Raw genomic sequence first — 25,693 nt, 5'->3', positions numbered from 1 at the left:
CACACCTCATAAAAAATTATTCATTTTCATAAGTAAAGTTCAAAAAGTGTCTTCCACTGTCCATAAAACCATATATTTAAGTAGGCCAATTTCTAACAGTAAATAAGCCAGTGGAGGTTAGCTACAAATCTTGTGTATTCACAGAGGCAGGGGAAAAATTAAAGATAAAATTTTGAAGGTTTTACAAGGGCTCTCTTAGCGGTGGCTACTACACCACGTACAGAAACGGAAACAGTGTAGATGATTCCTGAGATTCTGTCTTGTATCAGTGAATAGTGTAATGGGGACATTTTTCTGTTTGTTGAAGATAATTTTGTTGACGATAATGTGGACCTCTCTGAAGAGGAGTACAGTGACACAGTGCAGGCTGAGGAAACTTATTGTGATTGAAACAAACATCTTGCTTTGCTGAGTGTAATGTGTAGGCTCCTAGGACGCTTTCTTATGGAGCTGGACCACTCCTTAGAGTTAATGGCACCCTTTTGGTGTTTTTTTTTTTTTTTTAAAGCCGTCATAAAGTCATTAATGTTGGAAAAGACCTCTAAGATCATCGAGTTCAATTGTCAGCTCCAGTTTGTTTGCTGAGGTCTAGAGAGAAACATAATGAAACATAACCTTTCTGTCATCAAATCAGCAAAATACAAGGTATGAAACAAAATGTTTATCAGATTGTATAGAGGGGACTGTTTCTTTAATACCATGGCTAATTTACATGTAAATAGCTCCACAACTGTATTTCTCAATTATATTGAAATTATTATTATTATTATGACATTCAGCATGGACAACTAACTTCATATTGAACATCTCCTTAAGTGTTAACAGAGAGATAGCAATGGAGCACAGAAGAGTATGTACATCAAGAAAAGAAGGCTGAAGCAGTAGAAACCTTAATGCTTTTCCTATTGTAGATTAGATGTTATAAGGAGATACTAACAAAGCTATGTTTTGGGGTTTTTTTCTGACATGGACCTGGTGCATGTGAGCTGGGAATGCTCCTCTCCTCTACCTCCTTACTGCTCTATCAGCTGTTGTTGCTCCCTCACAGAGGCTTACGCTTTTTAAAGATTGCTATCAATACAGTGGATAATAAGGGCCAAAGATTCTTTATGTAAGAGTCAGCTCTCTAACAGACACAGTGCTCAGAAATATATGATGTGTCCATAGTAAGTGGGTGTTCATGTGTCTATGCATGTGACTTATTTAAACTCCGAATACAATGTTCACATGACACTTTTCCTTCATCACACTCCTACAAAGTCTTTCTTGGTTCCTGATTATAGGTAACTGTGGACAGTGTTGCTTGATTCACTTATTTGCCTGTCAGACATTCTTCTCTTCCAAGGGCAATACACCTCCAATGTTGCTCTAATTTTGCAAGTCTCATTCTTGCTGTCACCACAGTGTGCTCCTCTACACATAGCATAGTCACTACATGTAATAGGGAGTTCAGAATCAATGTAGAATCCATATTACTGGAGTTACCAACATGCTAGGAGCCCATAGGTAGGGCCTCGACAGTTTGTAGCATTTGTCAAGGTTTGATGATCAACAATCATTGTTTCATTTGCAGCAGCAGGATTCATGCTATATGGATCATGCTATATTACGAAAGCTTCTTAATAGTACATGAAGAGGTACTCATAAGGAACATGAAAAAGTAAGGGGTTTTTCTGTGCTGACAGTGGAAGGCTCATGGCAAGTGATCCTGCAGGATCATGCAGTGCTTTGTTTAATAACTTGAATGCTTGTCAGGGTTTATCATATTACTCTTTATGTCCAGAAACATCTTGGATTGGTCATATTGATAATTTGTAATTATCAAGTTATTATTTAGTCATAATATTATATTCCACACGGAACTATAAGCATTATGAGAATATAAACTAAAACAATATAACAAACCCTCTCATTGCTGCAGTCTATTCTAGCTTTCTTCCTTCTAAAAGATTCTCTGTAATAATAATTTTTCTTGGTACAGTTGATACTTCTGTTCTGCTTCCATTGAGGACAACTACATGGTATTTTGGTTAATGTATGGCCAGTCTTCGCGAGCGAAGATTTAGGAAAGGTCATTAACCCTTCGAGCCTGCGCAATACTTCTGCCAAATCTCACTGCATTGCCTCCTAGTAATGTGTAAAAGCAACTACGGTCTTCCTCTTGCATGGACAATTTATTACACTGTGTATGTATCCTCTCTGTTGCTGCTCTTTGAGAATTGCTTCACAAGGTGAATTTTCAGCAGTTAAATCACCCAAAAGTCAGTTCTTTTTATGAGTTCATTATGCCTGTCCAATTTTTCATGCAACATTTTATTGACTGAGTCAGTTTATGTTGTGCTTCGAGATCTTTTACTTTTGTTTCCGGAGCACTATATTCATCAAGGCCCTGTTTTTCCGTCAGCATAATAAGGGTTATACTTCATTCCTTAAGACCTTCTACTAGATTCACAGGAAACTATTATTTCCAAATTTTCAAAGAGTCTTTTTTTGCTACTTTAGTTTAAAGTGTACTTTTCCTAATAAGGAGTTATTTAAATCTCACTTGGAAGACAATATTAACACCAAGAGAACTAGAGCATGACTTGAATGAAAAGACAGAGAGCAGAAGGATCAGGAATTCAAAAACAATCTGATAGCAAACATGATAAAGGGGCTGGAGAAGCACAGTTCTTCTATTAAAGTCCTTCATGTTAAATCTTACAAAATTATAATGAGATCTTACAGTGAGATCTATCAGAATCTCAAGGTGATCCTTAGCAAAGGTGATCCTTTGCTTTCCTTCCTCATCAGACTCCTTGTACTTCTGTTACTGCTTCTGTTACTGCTCCCTTCCTTTCTCCCTTTTTTTCTTTCACTTATCTTTTTTGTCCCAGATGGAATAGCCTACCCTGCTTCCCCACAGTCCTTTTGGCTGCCAAGTTCTCACATCTTTTCAAATACCTCCCTAAAACCCTACTTCATCAGGGAATTTTCACTCTTTATCCAAGCCAGATGCCTTTCTTGCTCTGAATATTTTCTCCATATATTCTCTTGTCTGTCTTAAGACCTGGATATCTAGTAGTCAAGGATTATCAGTAATTTTCTTTCTTGAGACAGAATGAGAATTCCTTACAACTTTATTTTGACTGAAATAGCCTAAGGGTCTCTCTATCCCTCTGTTGCTATTCAAAAGCTTCCCTCTTTTTTTAAAAAAATATTGTGTCAGGGGCAGGGGAAGGGCAGGGATCACCTCACGGATGGCAAGACAATGACTTTAAGGACTCCCAAGTTTCTAGGACTTGGTTTTCTATATAGTATAAAATTCCTTGAAACAGACAATTTTCCAATAAGACTGTAATATCTTCTCCTTTGTCCTACTTTCATGAAAATTAAAGGTGTGCCTTCAATAGTGTTAAAGGAATTTTCATTAAAAAAAATAGTACCACTGAAATCTGTGGAGATTTTCCGCTACACTGTTTACCTAGACAACCACTGCCTTCAAGAACTACATAAAAAATATAATTGTTTCAAACCAAACATAGTAACTGCTGCTGCTATTAGTAGTCCATTTTCAGGGGCTTTGAAAGGCCATGCAACAAGTTCATTTCTCTTGTTAAAATTCTTTCTCGGTGAAATACCGACTACAACTTTGCTAACACTTTAAGCAATGTTCATAAAAAGATCAACTAATACTCTTGTGTTTCATCCCAGTAAATTTCAATGGTACTGCTTTGGCATGTAGCTGGGGTAACATGATAGTGATTCAAGCCCAGAAAGAAAGGACCTCCTTGATTACCTGTGCAATATTTGCAGAGTTTAAGTCTTCATTTATTACTGTCCAGATCACAAGTCACCATACTCATGTACAGATGTAAGAAAGACATATAGCAGATATTTCACCATCAGATGGAGACTTTAATACTATGAACATAATTACAAAGACACTTAATTTTGAAAGGATAATTCTTGTGCTCACAGAGAGATTGTGTTATTACTAAGTGTGTACATTGTGGAGAGAAATCCCCTCCTGACTTTGCTTCTGAGTCAATAAACTGGCAGTTGAGGAACAAATGGGACTACATTCTGATTTTTTTTCTGGTTTGGTCACTGTCATGTACTGTGAACTACTGTGCTCTTGTAAGGGATTCCAAAGGGTATATCTCTTTACACTGGCATCTCTTGTGAACAACTTCAGTGTGTCATCAGATTGATCCAAAGCTCAAGGCATTTGAAAAAATGGGAACTTAAAAGTGCCTACTAGATGTTACATTTTGATCATACTGAAACATTAAAATTGACAAAAAAAGACCATCGAAAGCTTTCTTTTACCTGTCAAGACTGTCAAAGAGGAACTGAACTGTATATTTACAATGTTGCTGAAAACAGTATTAAAATAGTTTAGACATTCTAAACAGAATGTATATATGCATGCAAAGGTTGAGTTGGTCCTTCTCCTATACTCCTCTATTATGCTGGGTTTTCCCTTTTTTTGCGTTATATTTCAGTCATTCTTTGCTTGGGCTTGCAGTTGTAGGCAGCATAAATAGGGCAGGATTTGCAGTCCTGTGCTACCAAAGGATGCCGGGAAGACAAGAGAACCAACCACCCACATAGCACACATTCAGAGGAGAGTGGCTTCAGACTAGCCCTAGTGTGCTTTTAAGAGATGAATGGTTAGTGATTGGATCATACCAGACACAGGCCAAGTGTTGTCCCTTCTGGCTTAGTGTTCTGTGTGTTCATATTCTTCCAATTATAATACTGACAAAATATTAGGGACTTTAGTCTCCATATAGCAGATATAAGTCTGATGAGCTGAACACACCAGTGGTGCCTCTGTGCTACATAGTGCCAAATAGTAAACTATTGTTTATTAGTATTATTTATTAGTAAACTAGTGTAGTAGAAAAGTCTAATGAAAGGAGAAGTAGTAGGTTTTGTAGGTGAATTTTAATTTTTTTTAATGTTATACACGTTACATTTGTGTAGCATCATGAACAAATTTAATAGTCTAAGAAATACATCTGGAGAAAGATACAGAAAAGTATCTATCTGCTAACTACTCATAAGTGCTTTTGTTATGGCCACAAAAAACAGAAAATGCAAAGAGAGCTTGCCATCTAACATTTAGAAGACCACAAAAATTCAAACTGTACCTGTAAAGTATATAAAAAAGGCAAATTTTCATAGCACTACAGAGAGCTTCAACTGAAAATAGGAATAGATCTTTATGGACATGAACTTTTAAAATTAGTTAGCTATGTACCAGACATTAAAGATTCCTTATCACAATTAATCAAATTAAACTTTTCTATGTTATTCCTTATATTGTTAATGCAAGCAAGTACCTCTTATATAATCAGAAAGCAAAAAGGTTAATGAATCATTTGGACAATAAAACATTTAAGAACTCAGGTGGTCTTTTCAGATTCATTTGAAACTGTTAGATTCTGCACCTCAAGAAGCATTACGAGTTCTTTTGTGGGATTTTGATTGTGACAGTCTTAACTTCTGTGTATTCATGGAGTCCATATTCTCCCCTAGATAAAAGAGAACCAAGAGCAATATTTATTCTAATGCTTTTTATATGAGTTTTATTCTGGATGGGATTTTCAGTGATGCTGTGCAATTGGCCATACACATATAACAAGTACACTGGACATATTTGGAACACAGCAAGAATGGCATTTAATTTAGAGTATTTCTAAATTGCATTTCTGTGCAGCAAATCAAGAACATATTAGATCTGCACAAGCATGCTCAACAAGTTATTTGCAAAGGTCATAAAGGTCTTCTTCTAAAGCCAAGAATTTTCTCCAGCATTAAAGAATAGACACTTCATCTCAAGTAAATGGAGGACATAATTGATCCATGATGAAAACTCTCAGACAATGAAAAAAACTTTAATATTTGACATGTTTTAGCATGATTCACCTTTACATTTTCAATGATGAGTTGAAGCTTGTTTGTGTGCCTAGATATTTGACATCTGACACAGACAAACTAGACATAACTGATTGCTTTACAGAACATAGATTTGCTACAGTATAAAGTTCTGCCGTTCTCACTGCCATGTTACTAGATAGGCATACAGGCAAAACAGAAGTCTCTGGTAAGGACCCTTGTACTAGGGGTATATGTTTACTGATTCCCTTAATTTTTGAAGAGGCATTCTGTTAGTATGTGACATTCAGTAGTTTAATTCATAATGGTATTCTCATTCCAAGAATTATACAGGGAATTTAATTCTGGGGTTCAAGGAAGTGGCTTGACACTGAGTTCCTAATTATTTCAGTGCAGCTGTTTCACACATATTTCTGCCTCTCCTAAAATTGACTGCTGTATATTTACATTTTTTTTCCAAACAGACACCTATCTGGTGATAATTCTATCCTTGTCCTTTAGCAGGAATATTTTTATTGGTCTGATAATTGTGACTTTGAACCAAAAAACTTAATTAGCACAAAAGCTTAACTCCTTCCAAATGCACTGTTATAGAAAATATTTTTGATAGTCTCTTATTGTTTTTCTGTTATTTCCAGTGAATGAATTCAAAAAATATTTCTGCTAAAGACTGTGATTCAGAATTCATTATGTCCAATTTTTTGGCACCCACCAAATGCAAACAAGTATTTGATAATAATGGTCTAAATTATTGCATTTTTCCATTTTGCAGTTTTCTAAAGTTCTCAGCATTGACTTGAGTCCATTTCCTTTGAAGCTTTACCATAAGGAGCAGACTGTGTCCAGTGATAGAAACTATGAAAATACTAGTCTTTATCTCTTAGAAAAAATACATAAAAAGAAGCTCTGAAGCACCTCACCTACACATATATTTTTTAATTACTTCTATCATTCATTAAAATTTTTATGCATTTGTCTTAATAAAAAGGAAAGCTTACAAGTATTGATTTTTAGTTATGGCTTTAAAAATAATTTTTTGTTCCTATATATGTGGCATTTTTAACAAAGGACAAATAAAGGTAAGACAGGACATGATTCAAGTGGAAACTGGACTAAAACTTAGAGGTTTGAAAAAATTTGATTAGTTTATGATTTTTGTATAATACTCCACTTCTATTTTGGGAAAAAAAACAAAGGTCCAAAGGACTGTTTTCATCATAACTTTTGACCAAGCTGGCATGTACTCTAAAAACATTGCTGTCACAAGGCTTTAACTGCAAACTCTTGTTTAAATCTAGGATTTTGAAAAGTCTCTTCTTTTCCAAAGCCTAGCATTTGAAGGGGATATCATAAACTACACACATATATATCTTCATGAAAATGACAGTTTCTCTATACATACAAAAACTGTAAACCAAAACCAAAACGGCCAGTTTTGCTCATCAGTAGATTGCAAGCTTCTAAAGCCAGTAATTTTGAAAAAGGTATATCTTATCAATTTTCTTATTTGTGGAGGAATTGTTTGGTTGATATTGCCTCTGACAACCTGAAGCCTCTAAATACTAGCCTAATGTGACAAAATCTCAAACTGGACATCCTAGTTATGCATATTTAAAGTTAGGGTTTGGAATTTCGTTTTGTAGTTCCTGTGAATCTACATTTTTTAAAGTATTTACTTACATTTCTCGTCCATTTCCTGACATCTTAAAACCTCCAAAAGGACACTGAGCAGACACTGCACTATAACAATTAACCCTGGAAGAACAGAAAAATTATTTTGATAGTGTGAAGAAACTTTTTTCACTTCTGCAAAATCAATGTTTTTTCTGTAAGAAACCTATGGTGATAGTCACAAACTAGAACTAAGTAATATATTTGCAAAAATAAATGTAGTTTAAGGTTCAGAGAAATTAAGCATTAAAATCAACTACAGTTATAAGCAGGGTAATAATACTCACGAAGGGTCTTCAAGCACAGTGACCATCATACCTTTCTCTGATAGCCTCAATAAAGCTCCTAACTCGTACATCAGCTCTCAAACAAAACACCAGCCAAACCTAAGTCTTCTGCAGGTCCACTTCTTATTGATAAACTCATGATAGCTTCAGTATATGTTTAGGAAGTTTTGTTTGATTCTACTCAGTTAAACCATGTTCTGTATTGTAGTTGACAACAAGATACAATGAGTAAGAAAGGAACTTCAAAGGGGAGTTTGTAAGTATGAAGAATTTTGGCAGAATGTGCATCCTGCTTCCTGACTGAGAAGCTCTTTTTGTCTTACAACCTTGTCAAATCAAATATTCTCTATTTACATATTTTATAATCTCTTCTGCCAGTCTGCTGGTTTCAACAGAAGAGATTCTGTTCATAGTTAAGGACTCCTAGACCACCAATCATGTAAGAGCAAAACCCAAAGATTCTACCTCTGTTTGAAACTTTTTTCCATATAAAGAATAACAACTCCTAAGTCAAAACTGTTAACTTATTTTTAGAAAGTACCTGGTTTTAGGTCACAGGACCTGGGCAGGAATTTTTGCTCATTGCAAGTGCTTTCTGATAAAATGTAAATTGGTCACAGGTTTTGCATTCAAGTAAAACTGGTTGTTCTTCTTCTGATGCATTGAAATAATTGTAGGGAAAGGCAGGTCTTTGTCAGTGATAGTGTCTAGACTTAGTCTGCTATGCCTCCAAGCTTTCACTCTTGTATCTCTTATCCTTTTATTTTCCAGCTCTATGTAGGTTGTCTCTTCTTTTCCATTGCTGGAAATAGTTGGCCTTGTAGCAGTTCTCCCTCAGCTTGTGTTTCCTTCCTTTGTTCAATCACATTTTATCAATTTTTTCCATTACAGATGGATGTTCTGCCCAGGCTAATAACCACAGGACTTCAGATAACTAATTTCTTTACACAATACCGAAAACGATCCACATAAATTATGTATTCACAGAATCACAGAATATGCTGAGTTGGAAGGGACCCACAAGGATCATCGAGTCCAACTCCTGGCCCTGCACAGAACCATCCCCAAGAGTCACATTATGTGCCTGAGAGCATTGTCCAAATACTTCTTGAACTTTGGCAGTCTTGGTGTTGTGACCACTTCCCCAGAAAGCCTATTCCAGTGCCCAACCACCCTCTGGATGAAGAACCTTTTTCTAATATGCAACCTAAATCTACTCTGACACAACTTCAGGGCGTTCCCTCAGGTTTGTCACTGGTCACCACAGAGAAGAGATCAGTGCCTGCCCCTCTTCTTCCCCTCATGAGGAAGTTGTAGACTGCAATAAGGTCCTCCCCTCAGTCTCCTCTTCTCCAGGCTGCACAGATCAAGTGACCTCAGCCACTCCTCATACGACTTCCCCTCAAGGCCCTTCACCATCTTTGCTCCCTTCTTCTGCATACTCTCTATTAATTTATCCCCAGATCCTGAACGTAAAGAAAGAGGGCACTCTCACTGTATTTTTTTGTTGTTTCCTTTCCTTTTTAGCAAGTCAATTTCCTTTTTTAGACTAAGTTTACAGGCCAATTGTGTGAAGACTTTCAAGACATAAGTATTTAATAGCACATTAAGTAGGGAAAGGTGAGGGGAGGAGATACAGAGGATGACAATGATCCACCTCTACAAAGATGACAAGAAATAAATATAAAAATATACTACCCAAAAAAGTGTGAAAATGTCCTACAATCATTGCCATTGACACCTGCAGATCTAAAGGAAGAATTTAAAAAAGCATGACTTACCATACTGTTCCAGCCTGAAGAGCAGCTGCAAACGTCAATGCTTTATCAATGTCTTTGGTAAAAACTGCTGCTGCTAAACCATAGGTAGTATTATTTGCTCTCTTGATTACTTCATCTATAGTTTTAAACTTCATGATTTGTTGAACAGGTCCAAATATCTGTATCAAACACATGTAAGCTTTTAAAGTGGACTAGAATAACTTACTATTTTAAGTAATTTATATTTATTAAATTTACATCTATTAGATGGTTTTGTTCCTGAATTCATTCAGCCAAGATTGTATATTTCAGGAAAAATTTCTAAAAAATACTGTAAATTCACATAAAGATTTTTGAAATATGATGTAAATCAAGATAGCCTATCAAAAAATGATTAATAAAACAATAAATAAATAAATTATGAAAACAAATAACAAGGATTAAAAGACTCCCTCCATAAAGGTAGCTAACATGGTGTCACACTCTGCTAGATATCTATATTGGTTACCAACAAATGGGTATTTTCTTGGCAAACTCTAGTTTTAAAGCTGAGAAAGACATGCAATTTTTCTTCACCTAAATTTTCTATTAGACTTTTATCTCTGTAGGTAGCTGCACAATTGGGAATGTACTCCAAGTGGAACAACTAAATCTGCTTTCCATATGGGTGTTAGGTGAGAAAACAGTCCTTCAGGTTCCGCTTTCCTGCTACCATCACTCGGTGTCCTCAGCCAGAGGTGCCATGCCCACCACAATATGCCAAGACTGTGTAGTGTGAGGGGACATTACTACATCCAATTACTTCTATTCCAACAGATTGTGAGCTTTCTACCTGACTGAGTTTTAATGTTAGTTTCTAACTAGTGTTGCAATAGTTGATTTACATAGGTCAGAAAACCACTGAACATTCCCCTACTATTCAAACTGTGAGCTTCAAAACTTGGATATTCTTTAAATTGTCTTGGCTATCTGGGGTTTCATTTTTCCTAACATTTAAAATAATGTGAGAAGCAGTCATTTTACTGCTGACCAAAGAGAAACTAATAGAGCAGCAAAAAACCCCATAACACTGTGGTTTATTACCTGACTCCTGGATGGTAGAAACAATACAAATTCTGTCTCATAGAGGTCTCTCCTGTTTTACAGCTTTCTCCTTGTCACAATTAACTCTAGCTGTTGTGGTGTTCATTTTAACTAGGGCTGTTGACTCTTGGTGGATGTAGTAGGTATGTTCATCAGACTGCATCAGTAGTATTGTTGGCTTTGTAAAGCAACAGTTAGGAGGATTTTGAAGGACCTTTTTTTATGAAGAAGTATAATGGACACCAATTGCAGCCCAGTTGCAGCAGTTATTAATCAAGATGAATATAAAAAAACATAGAGAAAAGGTTATGACTGGACTTTGAGGCTGTGTTTACAGAGCTAGTTGACATAGCAGCTCTGCACTCCTAACTCTGCTGTTCCTTGCAGACTTTCACTGATGCCCTGGCACTGTCACCTCAGTTGGGTCACTAAAAGATTCTTCAGTCATGTGTAGACACACTTGCAAACTGATCTAAGTTAAATAACTCCACAGAGGCAAAACTCTGTTGTACAGTAATTGCCACCAACTACAGGCATGTGGAAGCACAAATCAACTAGTTTCTCATATTGCAAAATAGCTGCCTGGTGCATGTTGTGTCCAAACACTAAATTAAGTGGCTCCCTAGGCAGTGTAAATTGTTCACAAGCTGTACCTCCACTGTTTGCTTCTCTGTTACTGGTCACTGTGATGCTGGTATGTGACGCATAGGCAGTATGGGCTGATGTTAATAATCCAAACCTCAGCATTTATCTGCTTCCACCCTAAATAGGACAACTCGTTGGCAGGCCAGTCTCATACTCCTCTCCCTCACCACAACGAAGTTGGTGAAATGGGCATCAGAAACCAACAAAGGCACTTTAAACACCACCAAGATGGAACAACAGACTTATTGAGAGCATTTTTATGTCATTGCTTGACCTTCTAAATGAGTATTTTGTACAGACATTTAAATAGACAACCTTCAGTGAGAGAACAGGTGGCTAAAAATTTATTTACCTCTTCTTTGGCGATGCGCATATCATCAGTAACATTAGAAAAAACTGTGGGCTGGATGAAGTAACCCTTGTCTCCCCATGGACCTCCCCCACATTCCAGTTTGGCTCCTTCTTTTTTCCCACTCTCGATTAGCTCCAGGATTTTTTTATACTGCTCCTTGTCAATCTAAATGAAAAGATATTTCAGGGATGAAAACAGCACACACTGATAACAGTTGATCTTCTAACTCACTAATCTAAACTTAACAATGTTCCGACTTTGTTCAATTACATGTGTTGAAGTGGAACAGGTGGTGAGCACTGCTAATATTCTTGTCACTAACTTCTCAAAAATTTGCAGGCTTTTCTCAAATAGACCAATAATCAGAAATTACTTCCAGAGTGACTCTTGCATAGATTATTCTTCTCTGTGATCATACACGTCAGTTAGCGGAGCAGAGTAGGTGTGTATCTTATTCTCTTATTTGTGCAATAAAAATGTTGAGTTTCAGTCTGAGCAACAAGTTTTACTATGGTCTTAGAACACAACAATATTTTCAAAGGTTCTGGGGAATTCTGGACACGTATTAGACTAAACAGCTATTTAAATAAAGCTGTGATAAAAGTTTATAGCTATAAGGATATGGATTTATAAGGAGATGACTTTTAGTTCACTGCACTCTCTTTGTCATTTTACTTTCAAAGAAATGTTTGCCTTACTGGATGCTGAAGACATAAAATTTCTGCTACCCTGGTGGCCACATAAACATCTTGGAGAGAAAACAAGGTTTATATGATACAGCTCATGTTGTCAGTCCTTCCTTTGTTATTATCATTATTATTTTTCTTATAATGCATATATAGGATCTTTTGAATTTCAATAGGGCTTTTGACTCTGCTTTGGTGTCCAACATGCAGTGTTACCCAAATTTGCTGTCTAGGGCAGGTGCGGCCCCAGAGGGCCTGTGAACTGGGCAACAAGTATGTCTTTTTCTCTATGGCAAGACATCACAGTGAATAAGCCTGATACAGGCTATCGGTTTTTGTTTCTAGGAACAATCAGTCAAAGCACAAGCAATTTGAAGACAAAGAGAAATATTTAACATAATTACCACAAAAGAAACTACACCCAAACCACAATTTTCCATTAAAAGGGGTCATACCAGTTCTAAAAGCAGTAACTTTGCTAATCTGTAAAATTGTTAAGTTTCTGCTAAAGTTTGCTAAGAAGAAAAATAAGTCAATAATGGCAAATGATGAGACTAGAGGAGAAAAAAAATCTTTCTGTTCTTTAAAATATTTTCATTATTGTTTTTTCACATTTAACCTTCCTTATTTTTTTAGTAGAAGTTTACTTACATTTTTCATTCAAATTGTTAGTTTGAATTTCAAACTCAGTAAAGCCACAATAACCTGACAGAAGATCTCTGTTAATTTTATATTAGCTGTACAACCGACACTTGGAATTCACTTGTTTGAACCTTCCTGCCCTTGGCCTTTTAAAATTTATTCAGATGAATCTATTATCTTGTATCAAAACATAGGGAAACATTGCAGGAAAATAAAATAGTATACTTCCTTAATATTTTTAAATTTCCCAAATCTTGTGTGGCTTGGAATGTGTTTTTTTCCAATTTACTTGGTGTCTTTTATTACCTAAAATGACTATGATAACCAATGAAGAACACGTTATACTATCAAATGCATGGGAATTGCTCTGTCTCCAACTTTTTCCTTTCTCTAAAACAGTTCTTTTATTCTGTGATAATCAAATGTACACATAATAGCTCTGCCTGCAGTATAAACTGATATGGAAATAAGATTAGATGAAAACTAATTTAACAATAGTCTGATGTGATCCATTGAATTCACAGCATTGCAATAACCATAGTTATTAATGTTGCATTTTAGCATTCATTTGATGGGGAAACTACTGGCATAACCTTTTAACAAAAGCAGGAAAAAATAATAAACTGTTGTATTTAAATTGTGTAATATTCTAAAACTGAGAGCAGTATAATGAAGGTCTAGCACCTTGAAAAAGGGGGAAAGACACTAAAAGTCTTATTTCCTCAAGCTAGTCACTTACAGTGGCACTATTTGAATATGTAGTTAGCAACCTCTAACATGATATGGGTGATTGTAATGCACTTTTACAGCTGATGCATTGGAGGTTTCTCAGAGCACTTCTATTTTTTATAATTGTTCTCCTCACTAATAAAAGGAAGTAGAAAAGAGGAGACCTCACCCTTTGGCTTATGATAGTGTTGTAAACAACAATCTCTCCAGTTTCTTCCTCCTCGTCCTCTAGACTATCCACTAGAAAACCATACTTAGCCTTGAAAGTACTGCAACACTAGGTTTATAAGCACATTAAATTGCGATGTTGCGGCATAATTATGGTGGAAACATGTAACATTACTTACTTGAGGGCCTTGCTGTACATCAGGCAACAGAGGATTCCCAAGAGTATACTTCTTTGCTCTTTCAATGCTTCGGCGAACAAACTCATCATAAATAGGCTCTTCCACAAAAATCCTAGATCCTGCTATACAACACTGTCCCTGGTGATAGAACACACCAATATGCGCAAATTCCACCGCGGTGTCCACTGCAAAGAAATGCAGAGTTCGTCAGATCATAAACATAAATTTTCACATCATAAATTCTTTACTAGGCTTTGTCACTGCATCTCATTTCCCTTTTTAGCACTTTTTATTTTTATGATCCTTTAAACCATGTACTTATGTCCAAACTACTCTTATCAAGAGCAGCATGATACACCTAGTTAAACACACGTTAAGCTGTTCTAGGTGAAATGTAGATCCAATGTTATTTGCTGTGTCAGCAGTAGCAAGAGGAGTATTTAGCTAGAAATGTAATAAACCTGTATAAATCTACTTTTGGTTCTGCATTCATATTGCATTAGCATGATCATTACATTAAGGGTGGACAGGTTGTCAGAGATCCATACCTATTCAGGAGCCATTAGGTTTTGGTGGCAATCTAACTTAAAACTATGGCATGACCAGAAAACATTAAAAATTACTCAAATAATTAAAATTAAAAATTACTTGAAACAATTTACTGACAGAGAAAAGAAAAAGAGAATTAAATTTGCAATAGTAGTAGTTTATATAATAAAATTGCTACTAACAATCTGCATCCGCAAATATAATGTTAGGACTTTTTCCTCCAAGTTCCAAGGTAACTCTCTTCAGATTGCTCTTTCCGGCTGCCTCTTTAATCAGTTTGCCAACCTAGAAGGTAGGGAGAGGACAGCTTCATCTCAAAAAGGTTATAATGACCTCAAAAACTTCTCTGACTTCCTCAGAAGTGAAAATCCATCCACAGTTATCTACTATCCCAGCAACAAAATGAAAAATAAATTAAAAAAATATTGAAGAATCAGGGTGCAGGTGACTTGTAGCCTATGAATCAGAACTGTTCTCTAGAATAGTTTCCCCCTGTATACATTCATATTGTTGCCTAAAGATTAAGGAGAAAAAACTCACAAGGCAAATTTAGTATAGGTAAGATATCGAGCAGGTCTTTAATGAAGGCATTCTGGTGCAAGGAGTACAAAAGTGCTCACACCCATGTCCAGGGGTTCCACAACTTATGGTCTGATCCAAGAACTATCTGCCCCCAGATCCTCCTCAAACCTGCCCCCCTGGCATGTCTCCCCAGAAATTGAATTGCACATCCTAAGACCCCTTTCTTCCTCATCTTCCTCTTCTTCACAGCACGTACTGTCTTTGGAGCTTCTCCGAGGTTCCAGGGTTGAAGGTTGCTTTGACTATGATGCTACCTTGTTGTTCAGGCCTGGGGTGCATATGCGCTTAAACAGAATGTGTTTACTATAGTCCTGCCTTGAAAGGAGCCTAAACAAGCCTAAAAAATTTAGAAAATTCTGTATGAAATAGGGGAATAGGGTTTGGTGAGTGTTAACTACTATTCTAAAGGGCGACAGACTACACAGCTACATTAAAATCTACAAAAAGCTAGAAATCCTAAAAATCCTGAGGCATCAATGTTAACTGCTTTTTGGGTTACCGCCACTATACTTGCATATGTCTGTAACGTAAAGTAGGCACTGATTTCTGCTCCGCCTGTTGCTCCCATTAGGTTGAAATTTCTCTGTTTTATACATGGAAAAGCCCTCTGATGCACAAAGATGTAGGAAAGAATCTACATTGCCTGTATGGACACTTCCTTGTTCCAATTTCTCCCTTAAAAGAAAGAAGAGGAGGAAATGGATACTGTGAGGTAGAACCCCTATGCCACTTCTTTCTACTGGTGACGTAATTTAAGGAACTACTTACTATGAATAGCCCTGGAAAAACTGTGAAGGAAAAACATGCTTGTAACTCTTGTGGCTTTGGTCTCTGACTGCCTGTGTATAGCAGACACCAGATAAACTTCCTCCCTTTGTCAACATTCCTGCCATCATTTCTCATTGCTAAATTGCACTGCCAGTAGAGGACTGTCACCAAAATCTATAAATACACCCCTGGGTCCATTTGCCTTTGGAGGGTCATGGGGCACTGGGAATTGTAGTTGTTACTGTCTATTGGGAACATCTGTGAGATATTTCTTTTGTGTCTGGGGTTTGGGTTGTTTTCTTTTCCCATTACTTCAGAACTAAAGGTTTCTAAGAGTAAACATAGCTCTTGCATTCAGTGTGTACTGATCCCTGACAAAAGGGAATGATATTTATCTTTGGAGTCTATATCCAAGAAGTTAAGAGACCAGATGGCAGCTTTTCCATTTAGCATGCAAGCAGACAGACAATATAATGAACTGTATTAAGGATACAACTATATAATGCCTGCAATGAGAAATCTTCAATTATATCACTCACAGTTCTTCAGGGTGAAGGTTAGGGAAAGTTAACAGTGACCTTTCTTTTAATTATTAAACTAATACATATCCAAATACTCTTCTAAAACCCCCCAGATGATCCTAAGTATCATTGAAATACCAAAAAGCCATCTCCTCATCTAAGTGTGTGCAGAACCAGGAATGAGATTTCTTAGGTACCTTCCTACCATCCTGTTGTTATTAAAATTAAAGGGAACAGAGCTTCTTAAAAAAAGGTGTAAATTGTGTTATGAAAATGTGCTGGTTTAAACGCATAAGACTTAAAATAGCCTTGGTATACTAGAACCTAGTTATCTCATTGACTACCTTTGTTTGAAGGGCTTGCCAGCAACAGCAAATACTGTTTAGATATGTTTAAAGTTAACAATAACCAACAAATCATTAAACAGAATTTGTTTAACAGACCATCAGTCAAAAGAAAGATGAGAGTTAAAATAATTACATAGAACAAGTTAAGACATTAAATCATTTGTGAGAATCAGAGGGGTACATTTCCTGCTTATATTTTCTTGCATTCATTACAGTACCTCTGTAGAGCCTGTGAAAGCTACTTTATCTATATCCATGTGGTGAGAAACTGCTGCTCCAGCAGTGGGTCCAAAGCCTGGCACGATGTTCACAACTCCAGGTGGAAATCCTGCCTGAATTAGAAGAAAGAACTCTGTAAATTTGGGGAAGGATAATGACTAGAAGAATACGTCTCTGGCAGTTTTACTTCCCGTCTCCAGCCATCTTTTCTCAGCCGTACATTTATTCTCAGCCCTACATCCCCAATTGTTTTCATTCTCACAGTATTTATGCCCTTTTAGTTCCTTGTTGGTGCCATTTCCAAAGAAATACTTTTTTTTTCTTTTCTCACTCAGTCAGATGTGCAAAGAAAGACTGCTTATTTTCATGTCTGCTTCATTAAAGCTGTTTAAATCAACATGTGTACTTGCTGACTTCTGCACATTGAAAAATATGCTAGATGGGATTTAATTAATGATCTGCTGACTAAAATTCTATTAAGAAAAAATGATGGAAATATCAAACTCAATGTCTTTGCTTGTTCCTCTGGATGTAGGTTGAGAGTAGAGTGGGCAACATGACAGTTTACAGCAAAAAAGAGGCAGATCAGCTACCAAGCATGAAAAAGCGGGTCACCTGAGATATGCACACTTCCAATATCCTGCACATCTTTTCTGCAAATAGACTTTTCTTGTTGTTCAAATCTATGATTTCCCTTCAATCCTGTATTAGTTATGTTCCATTCATAAGCAAAATAAGCTATTTTCTTCCAGCAGGTTGTCAGGTAAACTCCAAGGATGTTTGAAGTTTAGCTGGATTTTTTGTCAGCAGCTATGGGATCTTAATGGCACTTGCAGAGCAAACATTGAATTAAAATATTAAAAAGATTAATCTCCTGCATTATGACTTAAATGAGTCTCTTTATAGCATTAAACAGGACTTCTATATTACATGCCAAAGTTTCAATTTTTATTTGGAAAATGGTGAATTTCAGGTGGTGAGTTACAGCTCCTAAAACTTAATGCCCTGTGTTATCAACACAAGAGTGTTACTTTTATTCTACCAATTTTTATTCCTGACAATTTCATGCTCAGATACACTCTGTCCATGTTTGTTATGCTCATTTAATATTCTAGATTAATATTTACCCTGAAATTGATGAGGCAGTGAGGTTCCTTTAATTTGCTTAGCATTGTATTTCATACTTAATTTGTAGAGAAAAGTAAGAAAAGTAATTTTTTATGGAACTAATTCACACTGTGTCACTTTGAACATTTAATTTCCATGTTTGTTGTAGAAGCTCTTCTCTATATATTAAAAAGGGAGACTTGTGAGGGCTGATAAGAACTATAGTGAAGATTACCAAAAGCGATAATATTTTTTTTTAATGTGGACACTTGAGAAGTAGAAAGTTAAATTAGACCTTCAGCTATTTTCACAAGTCTAAAGCAGCTATTGAAGTGATGACTGTCAGAGATTTGCCTCCAACTTTGTGTGTATAATCGGATACTGATCACATTCCCAATTATGAGCATTCTTTTCAGGAAATCAGAATATCAGAATAGATAGTTCATTAAACTGATAGGAGAATTGAGTTACTTTCCCTGTAAAGTTACTTTTTTCAGAGACATATACTTTCTGATACTTATTGTTAAAAATTAATAGGGAAGGTGTCTCGAATATTTGTTAGTGCAAATCCTTGTCCCCAATATTATCTAATAGCATTTACTATGTGATGCAATAACAGCAGGACTTGGGTCCATCCTGATAGTCATTTAGTTTCTGTGTAATATTAATACATAATCAGTCAGTATGCTCTGCTGAATCATTGTTTTGAAACAGATAATAAAATGTGCCAAGTCATTTCCATTAAAACTCTGCAAGGTTACTGCCCTGGTGATTATTGACATCTGTGCCAACTTTTGAAACATGTTAGATTATATTTGTTGATTTTGTTGGGAAGAGAGCTAAACTATTTAACTATTCTCTTTGGGTGTTTACTGGCCTGGGCACCATAGTTAACTCTGGAGACATAGAAGAAACTAACACACTCTCGTGTTCAAAAGCACAAAGAGTATTCTCACAGTTTCTGTGTGAACAGAGTTCACAGGTTTGGCAGCACTCACTAGTATGATTTTACATCTCCTTGTTAATAATAAACCCAGGTGGATGAAGACTTTGTTCAATTAAAAAGAAAAAAAGCTGTACAAACAGGTTCTTCTCTGTGATAACTATACTAATAAAGTCCTTGCCACCCACATCCATGAGTTCTTGCTTCCTTTTGACTTTGAAAGGTACTGTGCTTTTGTAATGCAAATATATTTCTGAAAGAATGGAGTTTTCTAAATGGCTGTTGTGGGGTTTTGTATGTGTGTACTAGGCTGAAAGATATGCATACTTTTGCCCTAGATTGTCTTTACTGGTTTACAGTAAGACAAGTTCCACAGTGCAAGGCTAGGCATGCAATGAAAAGTACTGGCAGAGGCCAGCCTGATTATATTACCTCTGTGGCATTTCAGCTGCAGTATACTCTTACATTTCTGAGAATGGCAAATAACTTTGCTGCTTATGACTTACCTCTTTAATTAAGGCTCCCATGTAAAGGGCAGTGAGTGGAGTTTGTTCTGCTGGTTTGACAACCACGGTGTTTCCACAACAAAGGGCAGGGGCAATCTTCCACATGAACATAACCAATGGGAAGTTCCACTGAAAGACAGATGAGAAAGTGTATCTGATTTCTAATACATCACCAAAATGCCTCAGCTTTTCTTGTTATAATAGTGCAAATTGTCAACTCGATGTTGAACTCTTTGCTGAACTCCTTTCAGAATGAAGATATTTTGAAAAAGCAACTGGCAAACCACATAACACAAAGACTAGTGATTTTTGTATACGTAAGTACAGGGAATCAAAGGTCAAGAAACAGTAAGTGTACTCCCCTAACAGCCTTACCTACGGTTGTTGAATTAGTGGTGCAACTGAGGGTTTTGCTATTGTAAATGATTACATCCCTCATTAATTCAGTTTTCTAAGGGAGGCAAGGTAATAACAAACAATGCTACCCCATCCCTCTTCCCTGGAAATTTCAATGGTGGTTATTGGTTGTGGTCTGTCCAGACAGACTGCAGAGCAGCTGACTGCTTTGGACCCCGTGTTCTGCAGTGTGAGGGATAATGTGATCAGTATAAAAACTCTTTGCCCCTTTAAACATATTTCTAATAGTTTGGGAAGCATTGAGTCCACAAGCCTCAGCTCATAAGACACCTTTATAAATGGGAAAAAAGGCAGTTAAGAGCTTCCTATTATATCAAAAAGGCTTTGAGGAATATACATGCAACTATTCTTTTTCTCTCTCCTTGTCTCATTTCAGTCTCACCCTATCAGCAAAAAATAGTGGGAGCATAAATAACACAAACTGAGGAATTACAGGATTTTCTGAATATTCATTATTAAAGTAGGATTGTGTGAGAGAAAGGAAATGGAAATGTTGAGCTATCAAAAGTGGTTTGCAATATTCACATAGTCCTCAAAATTTTGCTTTATGTGGAAACCTCCAACTTGGTGGTTCTTTTTTCAATGAAGAGAAAATTAAGACATACTCAGAAATCCTTGAACATTTTATCAGGGAAAGCAGTGTTTGTGCTAACTGCTGCTTATATTTCCAGTATGTAATTTTATTAAAATGGTCACATCTAGTGTTTATAGTTCTTTAGCTTATCTTAACTGAGTGTTTTACTTGAAATATTTTGTGTCTGACCTACAAGAGAATCTAAACCATCAGTTTCCTAGCTCTCCTAGAGACTGGATCCAAACATATCCCAGTGATGTTCTCCAAATCAATGTGGTGGTATAAAGAGATAGCAAATCTTCAAGCTCAGCTGAAAGACATCAGGAACCTCTGTGGGACTCACATGTTTGAGCAAACCTAATAGACAAGGTGAGTATTTCAGAATCTGTTAAGTTGTCAGGCAGGTCAGGCGAGACTGCTCACAACTACCATATGCAAAGAGGTGCTTGGATTAGGAGTGTCTAGTGCATGCAACTGTTTTCACAGGCACCCACTAAAACTGTACAGACCTCACAAATAAATTTAAAAGTAGAGTTCTTCAAGGTTGGCTTTTTGAATCTTTGCTTAAAATAAGTGACTTCAAAACTGGGAGTTTAGACATCCCAAACAGGAGCTTATTGGACACATTCTTTGTGTTGTTACTTGTACCACCACTATGACGGTGAGTTTTAGCTATAATTAAAAATCCATCTGTCTGGAAGCTACATGAAGCAGAATAGATATTTTAGGTCTTAAACAGCTTATTGCTGGTAGGCTGTAAATATTACAGTCTCTTACATGTTTGTTTCTAATTCTTTCATTTCCTACAAAACATAATTTCATCTTTCAAACTATTCTGTCAATCTTTTGAGATCTATTTTCCCTCGATATACAGGAAGGAGGGAGACAAGGTTGAACCAGGCTGACTCATCAAAAATTGTGTTGCAGAAGTTGAGTACTCAGGATAGTCTTTATCTTTCAGGATCTGAAAATTTCTGATTAGTAATTTTTCACAAATGCACTTGCATAGACAAAATTTCAAAAGCATTTCCACTTGTAACAAGGAATATTTGTGTTTTACATAAATAGTTGCAACTTACAGGAATAATTTGGCCACACACCCCAATAGGTTCATGTCTTGTAAATGTAAAAAAGTTTCCATCTATGGGACAAAGAAATAATTAGACATGCAGACAAAGCATTTGTGAGAGATAGTTAAATCAGAAGGATGATAAAGTTGGATACAAAACTTAGCTGGATACAATTTTACTTATAAATGATATTTTCAAAATTTTAACTATGAAAAGATCCATAAAGCACATCTGGATTCAATGCCTACTTTCTTCGTCCAAGGTTTTTTTTGCCAGTCTGACTGACTTTTTGCAATGATAACCCTGCTTCTCAATGTAGTATGCACAGCACACCAATGAGCATTCTTAATTTCTTTTTTCTTTTATCGCCTTTTTTTGTTTCAGAAAGTGCTCTTTTAAATCCTAGGTACATATCAGACATTTTTTAATATCAGGTCTCAGCTTAAATCAAATCCATTAAGTATAAAGTTCTCTTTGATTCAAACAAACATGTGCTCCGTTAAGCCCAGTATAGAGATCTACGTGATGCAAAAAAAGTTGGAAGTATTTATCACTCCAGTTTTCCTTAATTCCTTCTTTATTGCCATTCTTTGCTTTGTCCTTCTGAGAAAAGGTGGCTTGAGAGACAATGTTTTCACAGAGCTACATAATGGGAAAGGGAATAGAGTGAAATTTTAGCAAAATACCCTTTCCTTCTTCCTATCTCTTAGTACTTACTCTTCCTAGTACATTATCCAATAACTGAAACAAATATTACTTCTTTGTGCTAATTTTAGCTTTAATAAGCAAATACCTGGTTTTCACTACTGTAGTCTTGCATACATTTCTATGCAAAAGTACACTACAGGTTTCTGAGATATACATACAGGTTAAATTTATTGGTCAATAAACAATACTGGTTAGTAGTGTATAGAACAAGAAATAAATGTTAAGCACTGCACTAAATGTTTAAACTGAAAACTGTGATAAATCTTTAATAACCTATATTAAAAACTATCTAAAACATTTTCCATTTGAGATATTTTCTGTGTAGCACAACTTTTAGATAAGTCAGTTATTTACAGTTCTCATTGGCTTCAGTTCTGTACTTTTGTTATCTCAAAAATACTCACCCATTGGAACAGTACGCCCATGGATTTTATCAGCCCAGCCTGCGCAGTAGCGTAATGATTTGACACAGGCACCTAAGTCCATTAGGTAGGCAGTGGAAAAGAGTTTCCCACCGTTAATGGCTTCCATTGTCTGTAATTAAAAAGTTAATATCAAATACTGATAATGGTTCTTATGCTTGTACTTTGTCGTTTAGCTTTTGGTAGTTCAGGCTGAGGATTTTTGTCTTTAGTATAAACATTTAGATTAATTCCCCTCTGAAGGACACAGTATTTGAAAAACTTAAGATAGCAATTTACAAGCGAGAAATGTTCATGATGGTTTATTTGTTTGGAGCTATGCAGGTAGCATTATCATGGCAAATTTGTAATGTTAAGATGTACTGAAAAAACAATAATATTTCTCCCATCTGAATCAGTTACACTGTTCTAGTTTATATTAAGTATTCTGCAAGCATAGGTCAAGAGATCAGGTTCCTACCTGTGCAAGTAACTGATGCAAATAAAATGAGTGGTCTTCCTCGCATATCAGCAAGAAGACTCAAATCATGGCATATAATACCATAACATATATATATATATATGTATGTATGTATATATATATATATATTTGAATTACATGGCATATAACCCTAATGCCTGGAGTGTTTGATGAGCAAAAGAATTATCTGAGTCAGTTAGAACTCCTAACAGAAAAAATAACTATGAAAAATAAATATTTACACAGAGGTGACTCTCTTTTATTGGCTAACTACCAGCTGAGTGATCTAACTGGTCTAATTTGAAGCTAAACCTGATTCTCCATGCCAGGCAGATATAAACTTTTACAATAATGATCAGTAAATATTCATTCAACGTCTATAACTCTTCAGCGGGCCAGTTCTGCTCCACCCACGGAAACATCAGCACTAAATAGGGTTGATTTTCAGCCAAATCCAAGGAGTGTGGTTTGGATTATTGCCATTTCCATACCCCTAATTATTGGGACATCTAGTTAAAGACCACATGCAGTTCTTAAATAGTGTTAACATTTTTTTGACACCCCTAATTTTTTTTCCCCTAGTTTTCCAAAACAGAGACACTGAGGACCTCCAGCTTTGTTAACAATCCTGTTATAACATTCAGTAGCAAAAACCCTGACTATGGTTTCTCGATCTAATCAGGTCTTAGAAATACATTTTCCTTTTCTAAATTTGTTGGGATTCTTTAGCATTTCAGGTTGGATCTACAGACTGATCCTTTAAGAACAGTTTTTCAACAATAGTGCCCCAGTGAAGTCTACAGTTTTAGTTGACTGGACACTTTTCAGATATCATACTTGGGAAGAGAACAGAAAAAACAGAGAAGACAGCAATTTTTGATGGCTTTCTGCAACAAGGAACTGATTAAATGAGATATGCCCTTGCCGTTCCAGGCAATATGTCTGGCGCTGTTTTGTTCTGTTTGGAAATGGGAGAAAATTATTCCCTGTCCTCAAACTTATGAATCTTCTACCTTTCAACTTCACAAAAGACTGAAACATAAGAAACACAATTCTCAGTGGCTTTTTCAGTCCCCTGCTTTGACTTATTGTTCCATTCACCTGCCTGCAGGGCTGTTGAGCCTCTGAAACATGTTATCATTAAACAAAACTGTAAAACAGAGTAATTTCAGCCTGGTCAGATGCATGAACACAGGACAATACCTCTGCAATGAGCTCTTGGGATCTATTTTGATCTCTAGTGTACTCTAGGGCTAGAGATATAGTGATCTCTAGGGTTATTTGTTATTCTGTAGTACTAGTTTTGCAGGTAGGATAAGCTGTGAGTGGAGAAAATCTCCCTTCACTTTGATGAAGTCTGGAAAGCAGTTCATTCAAACATACCTTATCTAAAAGGGGAAATGAGTAAGTCAGTAAGATGTAAGAAATATAAACAAAGTCAGTAAATTAGAAACTAGGGAGGGACCTCAGAGAAAAGCAATACTTTCATTTTATGAAAATGGCAAATGGAAACAAAAACTAACTCAATGTTTTTTCCTGTAGGAAAAATAAATTATTATATCTTCATCCTCTTTGAATTTATAATGCCTTGGGTGCTACAATAAAGAAACAAATGCCAGCTTATTCAATATTTAATTGAATTATTTAATTCAATTATTTAATCCTATTAAAAATGTACCTCTGCTATAATTTTGTCTCTCTTATCTCAAATAAATCTAGCCTTGTAAAAGATGTAAGTTCCAGCCACCCGAGATTTCTCCTGAGAAACTATAGTACAGTCATAAGGACATATAATGGGCAATAGATGCTTTGTAGTTTTATGTATTTGAAGGTTTAAATTTTATGAGCTTATCAACAGTATGGTTTATGGCTAATGGCTAAATACTTCAAACTGTAGCTGGATCAGTCTGAGTGATGATAATTCTTCTCTTTAAATTTTTTTACACCATTGACAGAAAACCAGTATTCATCTTCAGTGCAAACAACAATCCTGCCGAAATTTTAATTTCAGAATGTTCTTGAAATAGCATCATATGTGGGACGTAAAACAAGGGGAGAGATGCATTTCTATTTTACATGTTATTTCTTGACAGTTCACTATCTGTAGGTGGGGGTGTTACAACTTAAGTGTTTGCTGTTAGGTGTAGTAAAATAGCCAATACATAGTACTTGGTGAAGACAGGACATCATTCCCTACCCCTCATGTTCTTCTTCCCTTTAAATAATTCATTGATGCCTTTGGTTTTGATTACCAGTTTCAAACTGGAGTTAATGAAGGACCAATGATAATGAAATATATAGCCACAAAATTCAAAATTTCTCCCAGTTCTGACTTGTATCATCTATAAGCACTGAGCCAGGCTTTTTGTTTAGGCTTTGATTCAGGCTTTGATTTGTGTTTAGGCCTCTGTT

At 36.1% G+C, this 25,693-nt stretch overlaps 1 protein-coding gene across 1 annotated transcript in view; it reads right to left on the bottom strand.

Annotated features, from left to right (window-relative positions):
* Nucleotides 1-5,419: 5,419 nt before the first annotated feature.
* Nucleotides 5,420-25,693, bottom strand: part of ALDH1A1 (aldehyde dehydrogenase 1 family member A1) — a 49,015-nt gene continuing 28,741 nt past the window's right edge. The window contains exons 6-15 of the mRNA XM_017807372.1: nucleotides 22,804-22,933; nucleotides 21,701-21,762; nucleotides 19,631-19,759; nucleotides 17,074-17,187; nucleotides 14,820-14,922; nucleotides 14,089-14,273; nucleotides 11,685-11,849; nucleotides 9,626-9,783; nucleotides 7,567-7,641; nucleotides 5,420-5,522 (exon numbers count right to left, since the gene is read on the bottom strand). Of these exons, the coding sequence (XP_017662861.1) occupies nucleotides 5,450-5,522; nucleotides 7,567-7,641; nucleotides 9,626-9,783; nucleotides 11,685-11,849; nucleotides 14,089-14,273; nucleotides 14,820-14,922; nucleotides 17,074-17,187; nucleotides 19,631-19,759; nucleotides 21,701-21,762; nucleotides 22,804-22,933 (1,194 nt within the window). The 3' untranslated portion in view covers nucleotides 5,420-5,449. The remainder of the gene's footprint in view (nucleotides 5,523-7,566; nucleotides 7,642-9,625; nucleotides 9,784-11,684; nucleotides 11,850-14,088; nucleotides 14,274-14,819; nucleotides 14,923-17,073; nucleotides 17,188-19,630; nucleotides 19,760-21,700; nucleotides 21,763-22,803; nucleotides 22,934-25,693) is intronic.

Source organism: Lepidothrix coronata, unplaced genomic scaffold (genome assembly GCF_001604755.1).
Source record: "Lepidothrix coronata isolate B3197 unplaced genomic scaffold, Lepidothrix_coronata-1.0 Scaffold18, whole genome shotgun sequence".
NCBI classification, from domain to species: domain Eukaryota; kingdom Metazoa; phylum Chordata; class Aves; order Passeriformes; family Pipridae; genus Lepidothrix; species Lepidothrix coronata.
The sequence above is the reverse complement of the archived record's forward strand: the minus strand, read 5'-3'. Positions and strand labels throughout refer to the sequence as shown.